The sequence below is a fragment of the Podarcis liolepis genome, assembly GCF_965112155.1.
Source record: "Podarcis liolepis genome assembly, chromosome: 6".
NCBI lineage: Eukaryota > Metazoa > Chordata > Lepidosauria > Squamata > Lacertidae > Podarcis > Podarcis liolepis.
In genome coordinates this window covers 92793086-92815644 of record NC_139559.1, presented here as the reverse complement: position 1 = coordinate 92815644, position 22559 = coordinate 92793086, and the positions used below count along the sequence as shown (strand labels likewise).

General features: G+C 45.8%; 2 protein-coding genes across 2 annotated transcripts in view; one reads left to right on the top strand and one right to left on the bottom strand.

Annotated features, from left to right (window-relative positions):
- LOC310708593 (podocin-like) overlaps positions 1 to 22559 on the top strand; it is a 671219-nt gene that overhangs the window by 170160 nt on the left and 478500 nt on the right. The window lies entirely within an intron of this gene.
- QSOX1 (quiescin sulfhydryl oxidase 1) overlaps positions 10054 to 22559 on the bottom strand; it is an 84417-nt gene continuing 71911 nt past the window's right edge. The window contains exons 10-12 of the mRNA XM_083507120.1: positions 19927 to 20062; positions 16551 to 16727; positions 10054 to 11916 (exon numbers count right to left, since the gene is read on the bottom strand). Coding sequence (XP_083363246.1) covers positions 11093 to 11916; positions 16551 to 16727; positions 19927 to 20062 — 1137 coding nt within the window. The 3' untranslated portion in view covers positions 10054 to 11092. The remainder of the gene's footprint in view (positions 11917 to 16550; positions 16728 to 19926; positions 20063 to 22559) is intronic.

The following is a 22559-nucleotide window of genomic DNA, read 5'->3' as shown; positions in this document are numbered from 1 at the left end:
ATGGGAATTGGGGTTGCTTGTGCGTAAACTGCAAACTGCTCCAAGCTAGCCGTGTAGCTAAAACTTTCCCCGGTTGACAGCCCTTGAAACGCGACTGTCTTAGTCACTGGCAGAATCCGTCAGTGGGCGGGACCTAAATTTGCGCCAACATAGGAGTTGTTTGACTCCAAGTCTCCGCCTAGATTCCCTGCGTGGAAGCCTTCTGCGCAGCGTGGGCGTGCCAAGCGGAGGTCCTGTGCTCTCTCCGCTGATTTCACTGGAAGAGTCTCTGAGCCTCCCCTCCGCCTTGCTCTCGGCTTCCCCTTTCTCCCTGGTGTCCCCTGGATTTCTTTCCCTCGGGGAAGCTCTCTCTCTCTCCTTGCTAGTTCCCTCCCCTGCATCACTGGAGCGACTTTCCTCTCCTCTTCCCTCTGATGGCAGTTCCCTGACAGGATGCTAGAAATAATTCATAGAATCATAGGGCTGGAAAGTACAAAAAGGGACTGTCCAACCCAACTGTCAAAATGCCCAGGCCCATACAGCATCAATTTATACCTTATTCAGTTTATTTTATAGGGATGTAGGTGGCACTGTGGTCTAAACCACTGAGCCTCTTGGGCTTGCCGATTGGAAGGTCAGCGGTTCGGATCTGCTTGACTGTTGGTGAGCTCCCGTTGCTCTGTCCCAGCTTCTGCCAACCTAGCAGTTTTAAAGTACACCAGTGTGAGTAGATAAATAGGTACTGCTGTGGCGGGAAAGCAAACGGCGTTTCCGTGCGCTCTGGTTTCCGTCACGGTGTTCCGTTGTGCCAGAAGCAGTTTAGTCATTCTGGCCACATGACCAGGAAAGCCGTCTGTGGACAAACACTAGCTTCCTTGGTCTGAAAAGCGAGAAGAGAACCACCAGGTACAGTGGTACCTCAGGTTGCATACACTTCAAGTTACATACGCTTCAGGTTACAGACTCCGCTAACCCAGAAATAATGCTTAAGGTTAAGAACTCTGCTTCAGGATAAGAACAGAAATCATGCTCCGGCAGCGCGGCGGCAGCAGGAGGCCCCATTAGCTAAAGTTGTGCTTCAGGTTAAGAACAGTTTCAGGTTAAGAACGGACCTCTGGAACGAATTAAGTACTTAACCCGAGGTACCACTGTAGTTGCTTTTGACTGGACTTAACCGTCCAGTTTATAAAAGCCAGGCCTCGGTATTGCAGAGGGTGATATCAGATCAAATGAACCCTGATGAGTAACCCAAGTCATAACACTACAGAGGAAGCAGTGGGTGAGAAAGGGTGTATGTTTGTGGTGGGGACACATTTTCGGGTCGTAAGAGGCAAAACTATGGAAGGGATCTATTCCAGAGAAAGAGTCAATGGCAACAGTTCTGGGCCAGGAAAATGTACATCTCAGCTTCTTCCTACTGGTGCAGAACTTCAGCTGCCGGCTTCCAACAACCTTCCATCATTACACAGTCCCTTCTTTGGCACAGATAAACTCAGGTCAAAATCCCGGCCAAATCTTCTCCTTCTGCCACCTACACAAGAATTCGGCTCTCTCTTAAAGCTCTCTCAAGATCTAAGGCAAGGGACAAAGTTGTAAGGGGGGGAAATCTCCACAGAGAGTTCAAGGTTTTTGCTTAGCTATGGTTAAATGAATTTTTATAGTTTTAGGCTGCCATAAGGCCCTTTACGATTTGATTTCAAGAGAGAGTGTGCCTCATCACCTCATGATATTTTGGAGTTGGGCAAACTCAAATCCCAAATTGGCCACAGACTCAGGGAATGGCTTGATGCTGTCACCCTCAACTCTCATTCTGTGAGCCTGTAAAATGTGAATAATATGTCACCTACCTCGTAGTGTTTCAGGAGTGATTAATAAGATACAGAATGCGATTACTTTTGCAGAGACTTAGGGGGGAAAGCCATGGTGCAAATCTTTACATTGCTGTAAAAAAATAAAAGATCACCTTACAGAACACAGAACTCTTATAAAATGCACAAAAGTCCTAAGTTATTACTTACCACTATGGGTAAAAAAGGTAAAGGGTCCCCTGACCATTAGGTCCAGTCGTGGCCGACTCTGGGGTTGTGGCGCTCATCGCGCTTTATTGGCCGAGGGAGCCGGCGTACAGCTTCCGGGTCATGTGGCCAGCATGACTAAGCTGCTTCTGGCGAACCAGAGCAGCGAACGGAAACACCGTTTACCTTCCTGCTGGAGCGGTACCTATTTATCTACTTGCACTTTGATGTGCTTTCGAACTGCTAGGTTGGCAGCAGCTGGGACAGGGCAACGGAAGCTCACCCCATCACGGGGATTCGAACTGCCAACCTTCTGATCGGCAAGTCCTAGGCTCTGTGGTTTAACCCTCAGCGCCACCCGCGTCACCACTATGGGTAGGTGGGAGTTAAGATGTTTGATATGAACTTCTCCATGGCCCAGGGCTGTCCCCTTCCTCCTCACACATCTGGCTTGGATTTAGACAGGTTGGCTTTCAATAACTGCTCCCCCATCCCAATGTTATCCCTTGTGTGCCCTTGTTGCCACCTTGCTGATAAAAATGGAAGCCACAACAGCCGCATGGTTTTTCAGTGTCACCAAGAGGGAGAAAATACTGCACCTGTCAAACAGATGAGTTGGCCATTATAATGCTTGATGAAATGTCTGTCTTCTGTGCTGCTTTGGGTTCTGTCATGGTTTGAGAGACCTATGGTCAAATGCCTGCTCGGCCACAAATGTGGGGTTTTTTCCTGTTACTCCTTAGTGTAAGCTACTTCATAGTGCTGCTGTCACTATTTCCACTGTGAAATGGAGAAAAAGGAAGACATCGAAAAACATTAATACCTAGAAAGGTTTTACTGATAGGAGTCTGAACCACAGCACTGTTAAGCAATTGTTTTTAGGATTATGAATAGCATAAATGGGAATTGACTAAATCCTGATACCCACACACACGTTTGATTTGATGTAGTACATGGGTGTGGTCAAAATATATGGGAAGATCTTTGTATCCTATCCTATGTCAGGCCATATTCTGAAATTTGGCATGCCTCCCCGCTCCAAACAAACAAGTCTGTGGCAGAGAGCTATGTGGGATTTTTTAACACGGGTGATGTTAGTTAGAAAGGCAAAAGAGAGAATGAGGGCGAGTCAGGGACAGAACATAAAGGAGATGAGGAGGATGCAGGAAGATATAACAAGGGAAAGAGAAATAAAAACCCAGTTGCATAATTACATAATACCACCCCTCTGAGATGCGCCAAAACTTTACTGAAACCAATTTAATTGCCTTCACAACTTGCCTCAAAATTTGCCTTAGGAGAAATTTGGTGGCAGCTTTTAGAAGGAAGGAATGGGGAAGACATCTAAACCTTTCATTGACACCTTCTTTCTTTCTTTCTTTCTTTCTTTCTTTCTTTCTTTCTTTCTTTCTTTCTTTCTTTCTTTCTTTCTTTCTCTTGCATGTGATGGCTGAAATGGATCAAAATATATCCCTCTAAACAGGGGCAGCAACATCTCCCTTGTTGTCTTGGTACATCTGGGTCTCCCGATGGCCCCCTCCCCAACTCCATCCTGTAAAGTGAAGATGTAAGGTGGGGGGGGGAAGAGTCCAAATCGGATTGACACCCACTACCCCCCTTAATAAAGTTTATTATCAGCGGTCTGTAATCCCTTTAAATCCCCTGCAGCGGGGGAAGGGCTGGGATTAGGGGAGGTCAATGTAATCCCAATGAATTGGTTACAGGAGGATTTAGCTAGTGCCAGGAGAGCAGATGGCCCAAGTCCCAGCTATGGAAAACAACCATTTTCTTTAATGATTTGTAACAAGGATAAAAGGACAAGAGAAATGGGAGCAGCGGTTCTGGATTTTGTTTTGGGGGGGTGGGGTGGGCATGGGGGATTGAATGAAAGGAGGCAAGCTTTTGCCATATCCTCCGGAAAAAAGAAAATAAAAAGCAACCCTTTGCTCTTGGCACTCGGAAGGGAAGCTTTGCAGGCGCTAACCTTTGCATTGTTCTTGTAAAATGGGATTTTGGTCTACTTCCCACTCTGGCATCAAACCTATGTCACTCCTGCCCCCTTGTAAGTGTGGGGGGTTCTTTATGATCCAAAGTGCCTTTGCTGGGGCTGGGGAGAGAGAAAGTCCACCCACACAAAACTGGTGTGTTAGGGAAAAGAGCTCAGTTCTACGTTTTAATGTCTGATGCTGTACTTTTTTTAATATTCAGTTGGAAGCCGCCCAGAGTGGCTGGGGAAACCCAGCCAGATGGGCGGGGTATAAATAATAAATTTATTATTATTATTATTATTATTATTATTATTATTATTATTATTATTATTATTATTCCCCACAGCCGGCCCACCCATTCATGAAAGGCAAAGTGAGGCAAATGCCTCAGGTGGCAGGATCCACAGGGGCAGCAGATCCTGATGTAATCGCCCTTAACCCCTTCTTTCCTGGAGTGTGGGGTGTGTGCGTGTGCCATTTTGAGGTCTGCCTCAGGTGCCAAAATGTCTTGGGCAGGCCCTGATCTTCCTTAATATTCTAGTTCTCTCCATGGATAAAATTCTTTTGGGCCTTCCGTTTGATAGGAATATGGCCTACTTCCAGGGGGTACACCCATGTCTAGGCCCTTCCACTTCAGATGGGCTGGTCTGAAGTGGAAAGGCCTGGACATGGGTGCACCCCCTGGAAGTCGGCCATATTCCTGTCAGAAGTTTGAGGGCAATGGACAGGGTTCATGCTTGGCTTTGCAATAGCCTGAAGGGAGAAGGGCCCGACCAAACACAAGAAAAGGTGGAGAAAGGTTGCTTGTCGCCAAGAATCTGAATGCCCGTGGAAGAATCTGCATTTGTGGCTTGAGTTTGGCGCACAAAATATAGCAAACGGAGTCGGCATTTGTGAATATAATCCTCCGAGTGAAATGCACAGTGCAAGCAAAAGAACCATCCTAATAGGGAGACATGTTCCAAGGCATGTCAACTACTCCTGTTATTTTTCACCTTATTTTTCACCTTACTAGGAATTTGTTTTTTCCTTTTTATATATATATACATTTTTATTAAAGTTTCACAAATTTTTAAACAAACACAAAAACACAAACAAACACAACACAAATAACAAGTATAGTTTCGGATCCTTATTTTCTTAACATCTTTCCCTGACTTCCCCACACCTCCCCTTCTTGTATTCCAATTCCAATAGTTAGCTCAGTAAGTTCTTGTCCCCAGCTTTTACCTTATTATTATTATACTTAATTCATCTTAATTAACCAATTTTAACTTATAGACCTCAATTTAAACAACAATACTCATTCTTTACACCCTTTTCTAAGGTCGACCCAAATTCCCTTCCACAAATTTCCCAATTTTTATATTCATTACAAAACAAAATAACAGAGAGACTACATACACCCTTTGGATTCCAAAACTCTCACCCCCCCTTTCCCGGTTTCGATCCCCCCAAAATGTCCATCAGTCTATCATCTATCAGCCTGGAGATCTCACGTCCGAGGCCCTCAGGAATTTGTTTTTTCCTAACTGTGGTGTTGTGTGTGGGGGAATATAAATTTTGTTTTAAAACGGGTGAGGCAAGCTTTTCAAATACAAGGGAGTCATGTCCCCAGTGACTGATCCTGACGTCAGAAGCGCCATGTGGCACAAACTGTTTTAAACCAGATTGTGTGGTTCACACTGCGGGCAGCTCAGATTTGAAATGGTGTCGTCCCCCCGGCCACATGTTTTACCAAAAAAAATAAAAACAAACAACCCCCAACCCTTAACATGTCAAGAAAAGGGGGCGAGGTGTTCCCCTACTGCTGGAAATATGGCAAAGATTATTTCAGGAGTGCCTAGAGTATTGGCTGAAAAATGGCTTTGGTGGTGAGGAATTTCCCCAAAAAGGGTCCAGAAAGCAACCCAACACTTGGCAGTTGAAGCCTGCCACGAGAAAGGCAAAAATATCCAAAACAGGATGTGACACGCCGCTCCCCCCCGCAAGAACACTTCCAATATATTTTACTAATCTTGCTGGAATCCTCTTTGTGTTCCCCAAAATTCCTACAAAGGTTTCATAGGAGCAAATTCATTTTAGGAGAAATTCCAAGGCTATTCCAAATTTATTTGAACAGTTTTGTGAGCTGCCTCCCCCTGCCCCCGCCACCTCTGCAATGCATACTTAGAAACAAAAGCTTTGGTCAGACGCACACCAATATTTATTAGCAAAAATAAATTTATTCCACTAATGTAGTTAGACACAATGACAGCAGGAGAGATCAGGTGCTCCTTGGATCATTCCTGTGCAGCAGCAGAAATGGAGAAAGATGGAGGAAAGGCCGTGTGCCAAACTCATTTGGATCTAAAGAAGTGACAGCAAACTTTCCTTTCATTTATTTAAAGAAGCTGGTTCTTCACTGTTCCGTTATAAAATGCTTCAGGCGTCTGGGAGTGCAGAGAGAAGGGGGATACAGAATAAGTAGCATATGCATTTATTAGTCTGGTGTAAAACAAGGAGGGGTGGCCTGTTTCCAAAATGGCTTCCAGGTAAACTGCTGTAAAAACAGGGTTTTGAGAAACACAACTTACCGGCGACCTGCTCTAGCTACAAGTCACCAGTTCATACCCTCCCTTTCCCCAGTTCAGAGTGTGGTCCAAATATATAGGTCTGGGTTTTCTCCTTCTCCCCCCACCCCACACTTTTTGTTAGAAGTCAGCATATGAACAGTATGTCCAAAGGAGATCATCAACAGGCCTGTTTCTCTCATGTAGTATTATGGAAATGAAGTGGGTCAGACTTGCCCCAAATGAATTGTGGAGTTACTAGCCAGTCATTCGGGCAGATAGGGCAAAAGAAGATTGAGCATGGAGATGGGCCTACGTTCCTACTCTTAACTAAATTATTTTTCTTCGCGATGGGGTCGAAAAGGCACGAATCTCCTCCCTCAAGGATGGCCAACTGGCAGGTCCACTGAAATAGTATTTATCAGGCCTCTAGTGGCATTAAACCAGATTTCAAACTCATCTGGAGGGAAAATGCCTCCGGTTTCACTCGTAAGGACAATAACTAGCCCACCACCTTCAAGCAGCTCAGTGGGAGATAGAAGCAAGTCCCACACTTTATAGCATCAGATTTTGTACATATTTTAACAATCGAATCATGCCAAACTGCATAGAATCATGGAATTGTAAAATTGGAAAGGGACCCATGAGGTCATCGAGCTCAGTCCTCCACAATGCAGGAATATGCAGCTGTCCCCTAAATTCTGCCAACTTTATTACAGAGTCCGAGCAACTATGATGTCAGTTTGTGCCGTGAAACACATTTCTGGTCTCTTAGCAGAACACCCCACATGCAATTCCTTTGCAAACTACTACTAAGAAAATATGGCTGAAAGACACTCCTTGTTAATGCCATAGCCTCCTCAACAGTGATACCTGAGAAGGATTGACAGCTTCTCAAAGCTGCCATTTAAACACAAGCAATTTAATACTTAAGGCCCTGCAATTGCTGTTAAAAGACATACAAGTACCGGTACATTTTTGGGGGTGGGTGTAGCAATAGGGCTTGGGCACACAGAGGCATTCATAGCACCTGAAAGAAAACCCCAGGCCCTTTTGAAGAGAGAAAAGGTAATCTAAGGCTTTCAGGGTCATCGATAAGCATACTTAAACTTGAGAGAATATAAGAGCAGCCCACAGGCAGGTATAGACAATCCTGTTCTTTTACACACAAATGTAGCTGTTTTTCCAACCACACAGAAAAGCTTCTCTGCGCAATCTGCAGCCCAGAAGGCCTATGTTTGCATTCTGCCTACTGACTAAATATGATTCAGTTAACGCTCAACAGGGTTATTTGTTCCACAGAGCTCTCCTTCTCCTTTCTTTCTTTTTTTACTGCATTGTTATCCATAGCTGTCAACGTTTCCCTTTTTTAAAGGGAAATTCCCTTATTCCGAATAGGATTCCCCGCAAGAAAAGAGAAAAGTTGACAGCTATGTTGTTATCTCAAGCATCTTCTGGAAAGGCAAATGACTGCAGGAATGGCCAGTCCTTTTCAAGGGAGCTTGAAAGAAGCACATTAGTTCCTTGAGATGCACACACACTGCTCCAAAGGTTTGGTATAATTTTAGCTAACGTATTATCCAGAAAGGGGTTAGATCAGTCCAGTCCCCCCATCTAGGGAAGGCTAGTGATGATTTACCCCCTTCAGGTGTTTGTCAGGATATCCCTCCTTTCCTAACTTTTCCCAAAGCATTTAGATGCCATAACTGAACATAATGTGGCTGAATAAAATTGCCAGCATCTCTCTGGAGTCAAGAGAGAAACAAAGGAGAAGGGGCCAAGGCAAACACCAACAGGTAACAGGAGGAAGTCTCCCAGCAATGAACAAAAGCATTTAGATGCGTCTGGAAAAATAGGTCAGTCCCAATCATATTAATGCACATCTATGTAAGTGGGTTTCAAGTGTTCAAAGCATTTCACATACGTTAAGCACCTCAGTAATCCTGACTAGTTTTGTAAAACAAGCCAGTATTACCATTCCCTAGCTGCAGGTGTGGGGTTGAGGTTTTGAGAAGATGGTTTGCTTAAGGCCAGCTTGTAAGTTCTGGACAGAGGCAAGATGTGAATCATGGACTTCCAAGCTCACCCCTCACCACTGAAGCCACCATGCTACCCCAGGCCAATGGGGCTACTCAAAGGCAAGATGAGATGGTGCAAAGCACTTGTGCAAAAAACGAGCAGCTTAACTTTCAAAGGAGAGCGGGAGAGACCAATGAAAGGGAGTGGTGGCAGTAATGCAACCTGGGGTGCGGGGTTGGCGGATCGCGGTTCTTTTGAGGAATAAGTCTTCTTCAATTATTTGCCTTCAATTATTTTCTACATGGCTCTATTTCCATACTTCTCCAGAGCACTTCTCCAGAGCACAGCTACCTGCTATTCTCACCAGTAAGAAACTGCATATTTACCATGTCTTATTTGAAAAATCTCATGAGAAGAGAAGACTCCCTGGAAAAGACCCTGATGTTGGGAAAGATGGAGGGCACAAGGAGAAGGGGACGGCAGAGGATGAGATGGTTGGACAGTGTTCTCGAAGCTACCAGCATGAGTTTGACCAAACTGCGGGAGGCAGTGGAAGACAGGAGTGCCTGGAGTGCTCTGGTCCATGGGGTCACGAAGAGTCGGACACGACTAAACGACTAAACAACAACAATTTGAAAACTAGGTTCTATTATAGGGATGACAGTTCTGCTATCATTAACTTTGCTTCGTATTCTTAGTGAAGAGCCATGCTCATTCACTTGTTACGTTTCCACTCTAGGTGTTAAAACCACCAATAATATACGTGTCAGGGATCTCTTCCAGTCTCTAAAACTGAAACCCAGCTGTTTTCCTCTGTGTTCAGGAGCCTAAGCAGCTAAGTTGGAAAAGGCATGCTAGTTACCCAAAAGGGATGACGTGGACCGGAACTGGCGGAGTCTGAGGAAGTGGTCAGGAATGGTCTGTTCAGTCGACAGCCCTCCTATAGTTAATCTGCATCTCAGGACCAGATTTGCACATACAAATCTTTTCTCTTTTATTGGCAAGGAAATCATAGGGTGTTGGTAGTGACAAGCACGGCATGGAAGATAGGGGTGTCCCTTTGGGGTGAAGGTGAGGGTCGCACGTCGCAAGCTGGCTTGGACAGAAGGTGAAAGGGAAGTAGCGAGCAGGTTGGCTGGTGGGAAAACAGCAAAATGCTTGCTGTGAGGTTCTTTGGCGTGGGATCTGCACTCTCCATTGCTCAGCCATGACTGTTAGGAATAGCATCTGTGCCTGTTGTCATCCCCAGCACTCTTCCATTTCTTTACAACATCGTTCAAGTCCAAGACCGTATGGGGCAGTTTTTAGCCTTTGCTCTCCTAATCCAGGGAGCAGGAGGTGGTGGGTGAGGCAGACAACAAGGCCCAACTATGCCCTACTACCAGGCTCATAGGAAGGACTGCAGAAGAAGGAGACAAACCTTTAAAATGCCTGTGCCACTCATATATACCCAAAAGTACAGGTGAGGTTGTTGGTGGAGATAAGAGTTCTAACTCTCTCTTTTTTTTAACAGATGCAAACATTGGCTTTATTGAAGGTAGTTTCACAATGGCTCAGAAGCTTTGGAATCCAGTTTAGTAAAAAGAAATCAAAGTATCTCCGGCGGACTATCGTGGAACTGCGTTTCTACGCCTAAATTCAAGAAATCAGGACTGAGTTTTCTTCCAGGTAGGAAAGGGCTCAGATATACCTCAAGACACCAGGCACAAAAAGTTCATCTTCGTATCCGCAAAGTCCATCATGTCACTTTAACCTGGAACAAACCAGCTTTTACAAATTATACAGGTCTCCGATTCATATTTGAAAATTGTCATTTTGCCGCTGCTCCCAAACCATCCACATAAAAGCTCTGCAAGAACCTTGTTACACACTCTGATATTCTGAAGAAGGAATATGCTACATTTCCATGGTGGGGTCAGAATGTGTTCAGCTAAAGATCCCACAAGGCGAGGACGTTTTTATTTTTTAAAGCCCATTCACTCCCCTGACAATCACACTATCCATACGTGGTCTGAAATGGAAACCAACACCCCTTTCAACAACAAAGTCAACATGTTGCTCAACAATTCGTACTCCATTATAGATACAGAAATGAAACACCCACACACATACACACTGCGGAAATGGTGGCATAATGAGCACTTGCCATGGGTGGTGTTCAACTAAGTTTTACTCAGAACAGACCCATTTAAATTAATGAACAGAACTAAGTCAAGCCCATTAATTTTAACAGGTTTAGTCTGAGAAAAACTTCAATTGAATATCACCCCCTACTTCCCTCCACACACAGGCTTGCTGATTCCTTACCTGCCGGTTGCCACTGTTGCACACTCAGTCGGGTCAAGCACTACACCACATGTATGTGCTTTTACAACTGAGATACCTGCATGTTTTTTGCATTTGTGCATCCATAAACCAGAGTAGGAATTGTTGCTGAGGAACAAGAATCGTGGGCATGCAGCGCATGCGCACAAACACACACACTCACACTCACACCCCTTCTCCAACCTGCTATCTGCTGACGCTCTGCTTGTCTCTCTCAGGCTTGGAGGAAGCCTGGGCGGCCCTTGCGGTACCTCATGCGCATGCGGAAGAAAGTGTACATGCCCAACAGGCACATGGAGGAGAGGAAGTACAAGACAATGCACAAGCTGACGTCCAACCTGGAGAAGCCCGCCCCCAGGATGTGGAACCACTGGCTCCTCCTCTGGATGACCCTGCCCTCCTTCTCAGACTCCTCCATGATGCCCACGATCTGCTGGGCTCCCAAGCCCTTCTGCTGCAGAAGCCGCCAGGCGGCATCATAATCAAGAGACTGGTGGCCCCGGTCCTCCATCCGTACCAGCCCAACGTCCCTCTTACTGCGGCTGTGCCTGAAGCCGGCCTGGCCTGCCATCTTCAGCACCTTGCTCCTGAAGTGCTGCTCGCTGAAGGTATCCAGATCGACAATGTTTTCCTCCAGCTCTTTGGTCTTGGTGTTCATCTTGACGATAGAGGGTTTGTGTGCCTCCAGGGAGCCTGATCGTTCGAAACCAGATTTCTTCCTTTCTGTCCTCTTCTTCTCTTCCTCCAAGGCCTCTTCATCTCCTCTGCCAGTCTCTTGTCCTCCTCCTCCTCCTTCCAGCTTCCTGTCAGCTTCATAGTCTCTCTCCTCAACATCTCGGCCCTGTCTGACCCGAAGCCCTTTCTCAACTTTTAGGAAATCCAGGTAAATGTTGCCCCGCGAGAAATGGCTCTTGAAGAATTTCAGGATGGCTCTCTCGTCCCACATCAGCCTTCCGTTGATGGTGATCTGGCATGACCAACACAAATCTTTGGGAGGCCACTGGATCTTGGGGAATTTGGGGTCCTCACTTGCAGTGCCTAAACAAGGAAGACAACAAGTGAAGTCTTAGATATTACCATCTGTGCATATTACCAGTAAACTATATTGGAAACTAACAGTATCTATAAGCAATTTTGCTCTTAGGACAAAAGGAGGGCAGCAATTTTTAAAAATCAAATCATTAGTTGTCTAGGCTCTGCAGAAGAGGGAAAAAAATAGGTTTAGCGATTTAGTTTAGGTTTAGTTCATAGGAAACAATGCCAGAAATTATTCAGCAAATCATAGTACAATGGCCACAATTCTATATGTGCATGTGAGCAGCACCCTATAGTGCAATCCTAGCCATGTCTACTCAAAATTAGGTACTATTCAGTTCATCAGGTCTTACTCCCAGGGACTTATGCACTGGATTGCAGTTTTAGTTATGAATGACGCACCTCGTGTTTGCTTGATCACCAAGGACCACTCAGTCCAGTGTTTTGTTTCCAATCAGTCAAATGCCCCTGAAAACTCACAAGCACAGGGCATGCAGGAGATGGCCAGCCCTTGTCATTGGTCCCCACACAGCTGATATTCATAAGCATTCACCTTTGGTGGACGTGCCCAAGGATTAAGGCTTTCTGGGAAATGATATATAATGAATTGAAAAAGGTATTTAAATATACCTTCTTGAAGAAACCAGAGGCCTTTCTTCTGGGCATTGTCGGCCAATTGGTGCCAAAGAAGGACAGAACTCTCTTTATGTACGCCACAACAGCAGCAAGAATACTTATTGCAAAGTATTGGAAGACACAAGATCTACCCACTTTGGAAGAATGGCAGATGAAGGTGATGGACTATATGGAATTGGCAGAAATGACTGGCAGAATCCGAGACCAGGGAGAAGAGTCGGTGGAAGAAGACTGGAAGAAATTTAAAGACTATCTACAGAAATATTGTAAAATTAATGAATGATAGAATGATGTTGGATAGCAACTAAGGGGTTTCCAGCTGTAATGATTTAAGAGAATATGAAAAAAGGGTTATAAATGGGTTAAAATCTAATGGTAAGGCTGAACCAATCTAATTGAAGTGGAATACAAAAAAGGGAGGTATGAGGAGGTCTGGGAAATAAGTTAAAAGAAAATAAGTAAAAGAAATAATGTATGTTTTTAACTGTTTTTATTTTGTATTTTTATTTTTCATTTTTTCTGTTATATTTAAAAAAAAATATTAAATATTTTATATTAAAAAAAAAGATATTCATAAGCAGACTGTGCATCCAGGTATACCAAGTCAGCATTTAAATCCTTAGCACAAACACTGCCAAGACTACGCTAGGAGAGGCAGGGAATCTGCCTTCTAGGTGCGTCCAATTTTCTGAACCAAGTGGAAGGTTACCGCGAAAGTACGAAGGCTGGTATGTTTTACATGCATTGCATGGTTGTGTTACAAATCGTATCCTAAATGTGGAATCCGTTGACAACTACAAAGGAACGCCAGCAGTCTAAAGGGAACCTCTGAGACTACGGTGTTACCGCAGCAGTGAATGTTGACAATGGCGATTTGCCCGTGTTCGCTGCGTTGTCTTTATATTTTCAGACAGATGCGCCCTTGCACTTGTTGACAGTCCCAGCATTTAGAAGATTAACCAAAACACGCAGCCACCGAATGCCGTGGCGAAATTCCGAAGAGGATTTAGCATGTTTCAAGTGGCTGTTACCTACGGTGGGCTTGAAGGAATAAATAGGTTTGGTAGGCGGGGTAGGAGAGAACTATATCGGATAAACAAACCTCAGAGGCATTGTGAAGCTGGAGTACACGCTTTAGAAAAAGGGAGATTATGTCCCAGGGGGAGGGAAGAGAAGGCACAAAAGCCCAAGAGGGACAAAGAAGGAATAATTCCTTTGATTCCTTGGCCGGGCCAATGTGCCCCTCCTCTCTGCCACAATCATCTGTCAAGAGGAATCACCCCCTCCTCCCCATGTCAAAGGAAACAGGCCCGGGGAACAAGGGATTGCATCTGTCTGCAAAAAACTGAACATGTGGGCAGCCGTCTCAGGAGGAGGGTCCTCCCAGGGCACGTGTCGGCCTTTAGAAGCCCCCCGCAGCAGGAAAGGCAGAGAAGATTTAGTAGTTACATCGCAACCAGCTGCTTGTTCAAGGATTGCAGTTGGCCCGCATTTCTGCCTCACAACTGAACTTGTGCGTACGGCAGGGGGTTAACTACCGTATTAGTGATGCATTTGGCTGCATTACATTGCTTCAATCCCTCCTTTTCCAGGAGGCAGGCAGGCAGCTCTCTCCAGAATGGTGGGTGGTAAGGCTGTCTTCTCTAAACTGCAAGGGCCTCCAGGCTGGTTAACAGACAGGGAGTTATAGGGACACCAGAACCAGAAATATGGCACGTTGCTGGGTGTCTTTTCCTCCAAAGCACGACAGAGTACAGAGCCAACTACTGAGAGAAAGAAAGGCTAATTTGCTTCCATCAATGAGGGGCGATTTATCTTAATTCAGGAACACTTTCTCCCTCAATCAGTCACTGACTGCAACACAACAGAGAAGATGAGGGTATCTTGTATCAAAAAAATTGCTCCTTCATTTTACTTTCTCCAGCTGCCCACTCCCCACTCTCTGGATCGTGGTCCAGTAATTGCAGCAAAGAATCTGGCCAGAAAAGGCCAGTGGCCTTAACAACCAAATCTGTGGACGCAAGGTAGGTTTATAAACCTAAGCTACAATCCAAATTTATCAGCACGTTTTGAACATAAATGTTCTTTCCGAAAAAGAAACTACTTAATACACTATCTGTTTATGGGAAGTTTCCACCTTCAACAGTTCTGAACCTGTCAGCTGCATTCAGGGTTCCCAAGTATATTATTTTTATTTACTTTATTTATTATATTTGCATTCCACCCTTTATCCATGGATCTCAGGGCAGTTCATGACATAAAAATACAATATAAAAAACACAGGGTAAATAATAAAAATAAGAACAAAAACAAGCCAATAAACGCCCCCCAACTTATTTAGAAGTGTTAGATGTTAATTAACCAAAGACCTAGTTAAAAAGGAATGTTTTCGACTGGTGCCTAAAGGTGTGGGATGAAGGCACCAGCCGAACTTCTCTGAGGAGAGCATTGCACAAGTGGGGAGCCACCACAGAGAAGGCCCATCCTCATGTTGCCACCCTCTGGACCTTTCATGGAGAGGGTTCCGGTAGGTTCATATAGAGAGAGGCAGTCCTTGAAGTATTGCAGTATAGGAAAGCTACCGTATTTTTCGCTCCAGAGGACGCACTTTTTCCCTCTTAGAAACTAAGAGGGAAAGTCTGTGCGTCCTATGGAGCGAATGCAGGGGGGAGGCAGGCAGGAAAAGCCCACAGGAGTCGCGCACCCTTTAAGGATGCGGCCCGTCAGTCCCTTCTCCCTTCTCATAGAAAAGCCCACAGGAGCCACACGCTCCTTAAAGGGTGCGCGGCTCCTGTGGGCTTTTGTGGGAGGTGGGGGAATTGCCATAGCTGGGAGAGGCTGCACAAGGCTAAAGAAGCCAAGGCAGCGAGCGCGATCCATCCCCGGAACCCCACAGCCCCGAGAAGCTCTGGGAGAAGGGGACAGGCTGCATGCAGCCGTCCACTGCTCTTTGGGGCTGGGAGGGGAAATAATTCCCTTGATTTCCCCCTCTAAAAACTAGGTGTGTCTTGTCATCCGGTGCATCTTATAGAGCGAAAAATACGGTGCTCATCAAATGTGGAGACAGAGCAGCTTTTCTGTAATGCAGGAAACCTGCAAACTGTTGACTAGTTCATTTACTCTGAGATAAGCTGTGGAAGATGGAATTCAACCAGAATACAGAGATTCTGAACATTCGTAGGCTGAGCATTTTCAGACAGCCACTTATTCCTGTTTCTCAGTGCCCACTCAGGAGTGACTTAATGAAATAGCAGGTTTCTATTTCATTTTCAGGGTTCTATGCTTGTGAAACATGGCCCACTTATAAACGCCATCTCCAACTCCTCAAAAGATTCCGTCAACGGTGTCTCTGAAAAATGTTACACATCACTTGGGAAGATAGGCAAACTAACGCCAGTGTACTGGAAGAAGCAAAGATCACCAGTGTTCTTCAACATCAACTTCTGGTTGACTGGTTATGTTGTTCGGATGCCTGGTTATCGTCTTCCAAAGCAACTACTCTATTCCGTACTTAAAAATGGAAAGCAAAATACTGGTGGTCAACAAAAGAGGTTTAAAGACTCTCTCAAGGCAAATCTTAAAAAATTTAGTATAAACACCAACAAGTGGGAAACACTGGCCTGCGAGGGCTCCAATTGGAGAACAGCCTTTACCAAAGGTGTCGTGGGCTTTGAAGACACTCGAAATCAGGACGCAAGGGAGAAATGTGCTAAGAGGAAGGCACACTTGGCAAACCCTCATCATGATCAACTTCCGCCCGGAAACCTATGTCCCCACTGTGGAAGGACGTGTGGATCCAGAACTGGCCTCCACAGTCACTTACGGACTCACTGTTAAGACCGTGTTCATGGAAGACAATTTTACTCGGCTATGAGGGATCGCCAAAGAAGAAATAATAATAATAATAATAATGAAATAGCAGGTTTCTGTTAGTCTTCCATGTTGCCCTGAGATAGACAGACAGCAATCTACATGCAGCCAGCCAGCAGAAGTGCCCTTACCTGCCAAACGAGCATTGACTCTGTTGTGCCTTGACCAAAGCCAGAGAACGCTGCCATCTTTGTTCCTCACTTTGTTCATGGACTCTGCTGCCATGGCCTCGAAGTGGTCTGCGCACTGCCGGCAGCCAAAGAAGTAGTGGATGTACCCTCTCATTGTAGGGAGGACTTCCGGTGGTGCTGGGGGGAGAGGAGGGAGGGGAGGGGCAGACCCGTTAAAATGCGAGTGGGCAAAACACCCAGACCAACCGCATGCACCCTGAGCCCTCTCGAGATGAATTCAGGTGCTGCTTGCTGAAAGTATTACTGTGTGGAGTAAAGTACTTCACTTCCATACCCTCCACGCTGTAAACTCAAGTCAAACCTAAATGTCTGCAAGCAAACCTCTGTTGCCCAATTGCAAAGTGTTGGGAGGAAAGGCCATTTTTTTCAAGGCGAAATAGGGAGATGCTTAATGCTTCACTTGTGTACCACTTCTCCCCCCGGCCGCTGGGGTTCTAGGCAAACTTTTGCCAGAAGGAAAGTGGCTTTTTGCGGTGAGTGCTATAGGAGAAAAGCAGAATGTGTGGGTAAGGATTTGGCACAGCTTTCTCTCCTGGTTCTTCTCTACTGCAAATATTATATTCTTATATGAGAGTGTTGTTGTTGTTGTTATTGTCAGGTGGTGGTGTGGTTGCTCAAGAGTAAACAGGCAAGACTCCGACCTGTCTTTTCCAGGCTTTATTCTTGGTGCAAACTATTTACAGTGAAGAGCGTTGTAAGTTCATGTCTGGCTCAGTCGCTAGCAGAATCCGGGAGTGGTCGGTCTTTGTACCTCCCCCAGCATAAAAGTCGTGTCACCCCCAGCCTTTTCTGCCCCTCCCTGCGCCGAAGCCTACTGTGCAGAATGGGCACTGGCAGGGGCATACTTCCCGCCTCTCCGGTTTGCTCAGACTCTGTGATGGCCTGGGAATCGGATTCAGAGGCCGAACCAGAGGAACCCCAGCCTGCACAGGAGTCCCTGCCTCCAGGGCCGGCTGAGCCGGGGCAGGGGCTTGAACCTGAAGGGCCTTCACCTGTGCCGGATCCTCAGGCGCAGACACCAGCTGGATCCGCTCTGGCTCCGGAGGTGATGGAGGAGCCATTGCCTGCAGGTGCTCCTCTCCCAGCCCTGTCAGGGGAAGGTGAGGTTGCCTCTGGGTCCAGTAACCCTCCAGCCTCTCCTGAGCTGCAGAGGCTCAGGGCAGAGAGGCGGAGGGAACTGAGTTCCCGCAGGAGGAGTGCTCACCTCCAGGCCAGGAGAGGCGAGTCACCTGTGGACCGGGGCTGCCCTATGCCTCAGAGGAGATAAAGGCCAGTCAGCCCAGTCCCAGGTTGCGGGAGCAACATTGTTGGTAACCTGTTCTTGCCGGCACCCTGTCCTGTTTTCTGCCAGAGTTCCTGACCACACCTGACTCCCTGCCTTGGACCCCACTTCAGCCTTGGACCGGACACGGACCATGCTGCACGGTAAAACCCCCCCCGGGACCAGCACAGGCTCGGTGTTGAGGCTCTCCCTACCATCCCCTGGTCCCTGCACCTCTTCCCCACTGGAGGTGGGGCTTTCCTCCTCCCCGGAAGAGGAACTGCTTTGCAAGATTTTCACAGGCTCCCTATAACACAACTGCCCTTCCATCTCTTGCCTCTGAGCTGATGGCAGTTCCCTGACAATTATTATTATTAACTGCCCTTCATCCAAGGACGACAGGTCAGTTTACAATATAAAAACACAAAAATACATTCCAGTACAGTAACAAACAAAAACAAAGTTTAAAAGGCCATTCATTGTTTAATCAGCAAGAGGCCTGGGAGGAGAGGAATGTTTTTGCCTGGTGCTTACAAGATGTATAATGATGGCACCAGGCAAGCTTCCCTGGGGAGAGCATTCCACAAACAGGGAGCCACCGCAGAAAAGGCACTTTCTCGTGTTGCCGCCCTCCGGACCTCTCGATATCTTGAGGTATTGCAGTTTAAACAAAGTAATGGAGGATAAGGCTAAAAATGGCTCCTAACCATGATGGCTATGTTTTGCCTCCAGAGTCAAGGGCAGTCTACCTCTGAATACTAGTTGCTGGGAATCACAAGTTGGGAAAATGTGACTTTGCTCGGGTTCTGATCCATCCAGCCTTTTACATTCTTAAATCAATGTCTTTCCCTTCTACTCTGCACATGTTTGGCATTAAGTAGGGAGCAAAGAAATTTGGCAGCGTAGATAGCACAGGAGTGAAGCACTTTACGCAGTCAACTGTCATGGTTTCAGAGCGTAAATGCAAAAATCCTGTTGTTTTTTAAAATTAAAATTCGCAGATGTAACAAAAATATAGTTCTGCACCAGCATCCCTAGTCACATTTATTTTCACTTTGGTGTGACCTCTCTGAATGCTTCCCATATGTGTACCTATTTCTTCCTCCAAGGTTCTTAAAATATATACACTGGACGCTCGGGCTGCGAACATGATCCATGCGGGAGGCACGTTCACAACCCACAGGGTTCGCAACCCGCAGCACCGCATCTGTGCACAGGCAGGTCATGATACGGCGCATGCACAAAGTGCAATTTAGTAACCTGTTCCGGTAATTCCAGATTTGGCGCAGTGCACAACCCGAAAACGCACAACCTGAAGCATCTGTAACCCGAGGTATGACTGTACAGCCGTACCTTGGTTGTCGAATGCTCTGGAACTCAGATGTTTTGGCCCCCAATCAATCAAAACCCAGAAGCGAGTGTTCCGGTTTGTGAATGTTCTTTTGGAACCTGAACATCCGATAGGAGCTTCTTGCAGCCAATCAGAAGCCGCGATTTGGAAGTCAAACGCTTTGGAAGTCGAACGGACTTCTGGAACGGATTCCGTTCAACTTCCAAGGTATGGCTGTATAACTGAATATGGGCAATGACACTCAATTTTAAATACTCATTTCATTGCTGTAATTTTTGGCAAAAGACCAGCCAACCAACAATGAAGCGGATGAACAGATTCCCACAAGATGTGATAGACTCTCCTTCCTTGGAGGTTTTTAAGCAGAGGTTGGATGCTGTCATGGATGCTGAGACCCCTGCAGTTCAGCGAGTTGGACTAGATGATCCTTGGGTCCCTTCCAACTCTGTGATTTCTATGATTCTACTGACTGACCCAAGAGAAACCAAAGATAGCCAAGCCGGGGTGTGAATCCAGGCCTTCCACTGCCAAGTCCATTAGCCTAATACACTCCTACACGTTGGCTGGGGATTAGAGGGCAATACAGATGATAAGCTGCCATGTTGTATGTTCTTTGGGGGAAGAAAACGGTGCCTGAATTCACCTGGACACGACTTGGGCTGTGGGTTTACTACAGACCACTGAGCAGGGGCCGCATTACTCACTGTGAGGTTGAGGGCTAAGCAGTGCTTCCTGCACTGTCAGGAGATGGAAGAGAGTCCAGAGGCCACATGGGAAACCTCTCTTGCTCCCTTGACACCCTACCCAGGTTGGATTCTCCGGCAGCCAGGCATTTGGAAGCTGAAAGGGAGAATGCAAAAACAAGGTGGATATTAGACATCCCTCTCTCTGTGTGTGAACATGTATAGGGAAGTTTTTAATGTTGTGCTGCTGTGCTTAAGGTGTTTTGTTTGCTAGACGCCGCCCAGATGGGTATCATATGAAGAAGAAGAAGAAGAAGAAGAAGAGAGAGAGAGGGAGAGAGAACGCATATGTACATAAGGGGGCTTGTGAAGAAGGCGCAGCAAAGACTGTACTTTTTGAGAATTTTAAGGAAAAACCATCTTCCGCAGAAACTGCTGCTTGCCTCCTATCACTGTGCCATTGAGAGCGTGCTCACTTATGGCTTATGTGTGTGGTACAGAAGCTGTACTACCCAGGACAGGATGGGGTTGTGCAGGGTTGTTAAGGCAGCAGAGAGCATTGTTGGCTGCCCACTCTCCACCTTAGAGCAGATTTATGCCACAAGGTGCCATAGGAAGGCACTGGACATAGTAAAAGATCCATCGCATCCTGGTCACTGTCTCTTTGAGCTCTTGCCATCGGGACGGAGATACAGGACGATGAAGACAAGAATGAGCCGTCTTAAGAACAGCTTCTTCTCCAGAGCGATCTCGGCCCTGAATGGGAAGCCTGGACTTTGAAAGTCATCTAATCTTCCTTGCTGTATTATACTGTATTGTTTAATTAGTGTTTTTATGGAGCAGTCAAGCAATTTCGTTGTCCCCAAAGGGGGCAATGACAATAAAGTTATTATTATTATTATTATTATTATTATTATTATTATTATTATTTACACACACACACATTAAAAAGAAATCCCATACTAAGATTATGCAAAACTAATACAGAACAAGGCAATCCCTGTCTTCTAATTCTAACCCATTATTGACCACTGACTAGCTCCTGGAAAAGAAATATTAGCTGTTTAATCTCCTATGCAGGATTTCGAGGCTGTTTTACATAATGCGTCCAATTTTGTCCCTCCTCTGATGGAAGGGCTCTTTGATCCACCACAGGCTTTGGGAGAAGCACAATTTCTGCAGATTCTCCCTTCCCTCTACTCTACCCCAAATGAGGGGTAGCAGCAGTGGCACAAACCATCTCTCCCCTCTCACAGGCGCCTCTGCTGGATCAAAAAGCCCCCCACTAGCAGACGGACACAACTGGAAACAAACTAATGTTTATCTTCACCATAAATGATATATTCCATAGTTTCTACACTTTTCAAAAATAATAAAGCCAACTTTGCCCGCCCCACACAGTCCAAATGGAGGCTATGTTTAATTTTGAGGCTAATAAACTTACCGTAATTTAACATCCACAGAGAATATCTAAGATAGCATACATTCATTGAGTTTTTAAAAAGTTGCCCAATGAATTTTAATCATGAGACCTGCTGCCCTAAAAAGTGAAACATGAATTACATTGACAGTGTATGTATACTTTAATCTATGACAGGCATAGGCAAACTCAGCCCTCCAATGTTTTGGGATTACAATTCCCATCATCCCTGACCACTGGTCCTGTTAGTCCTAGGGATCTTGGGAGTTGTAGTCCCAAATCATCTGGAGGGCCGAGTTTGCCTATGCCTAATCTATGAGGCAAAGAGATACCACTTAGTGCTCACGGAATTGTAGTTAGAAGGGACCCTGAGGGTTATCTGGTCCAAAACCCTGCAATGCAGGAATCTCAACCTGTGGTCTCCCATCCAATTAGAAACCATATCGGACCCTGCTTAGCTTTGCAAATGTGTCAGCAGTTTTACTGCTGAACCACTAGGTCATTTTTTTTTTTAAAAAAAAAGCCAAATCTCTGGGAAGCTTCTAGATATGAGTTCCCCGAAGTGATGTCTATGGGCACCAATGCACCTCCCTTGACGCCCACCCAATCTGTTTATAACATTTCCCTCTCTTTTACCTTTGGCAGCAGCTAAGTTTAAATCAAAGTGATGTAAAAAAATGAACAATTAAGTCTCCTTGATCATAACCAGAAATAATAAGAAAAAGAGGTTGACTTAAATCCAGAATGCGGCAGCTAGACTGGTGACTGGGAGTGGCCGCCAAGACCATATAACACCGGTCCTGAAAGACCTACATTGGCTCCCAGTACGTTTTCAAGCACAATTCAAAGTGTTGGTGCTAACCTTTAAAGCCCTAAACGGCCTCTGCCCAGTATACCTGAAGGAGCATCTCCACCCCCATCGTTCAGCCAGGACACTGAGGTCCAGGTCCGAGGGCCTTCTGGCGGTTCCCTCACTGCAAGAAATGAGGTTTCAGGGAACCAGGCAGAGGGCCTTCTCGGTAGTGGCACCTCCCATCAGATGTCAAAGAGATAAACAACTACCTGACATTTAGAAGACATCTGAAGGCAGCCCTGTTCAGGGAATTTTTAATGTGTGACATTTTAATGTATTTTTAATCTTTGTTGGAAGCCGCCCAGAGTGGCTGGAGAAACCGAGCCAGATGGGCAGGGTATAAATAATAAAATACTATTATTTTAAAAAACAATTGAACCA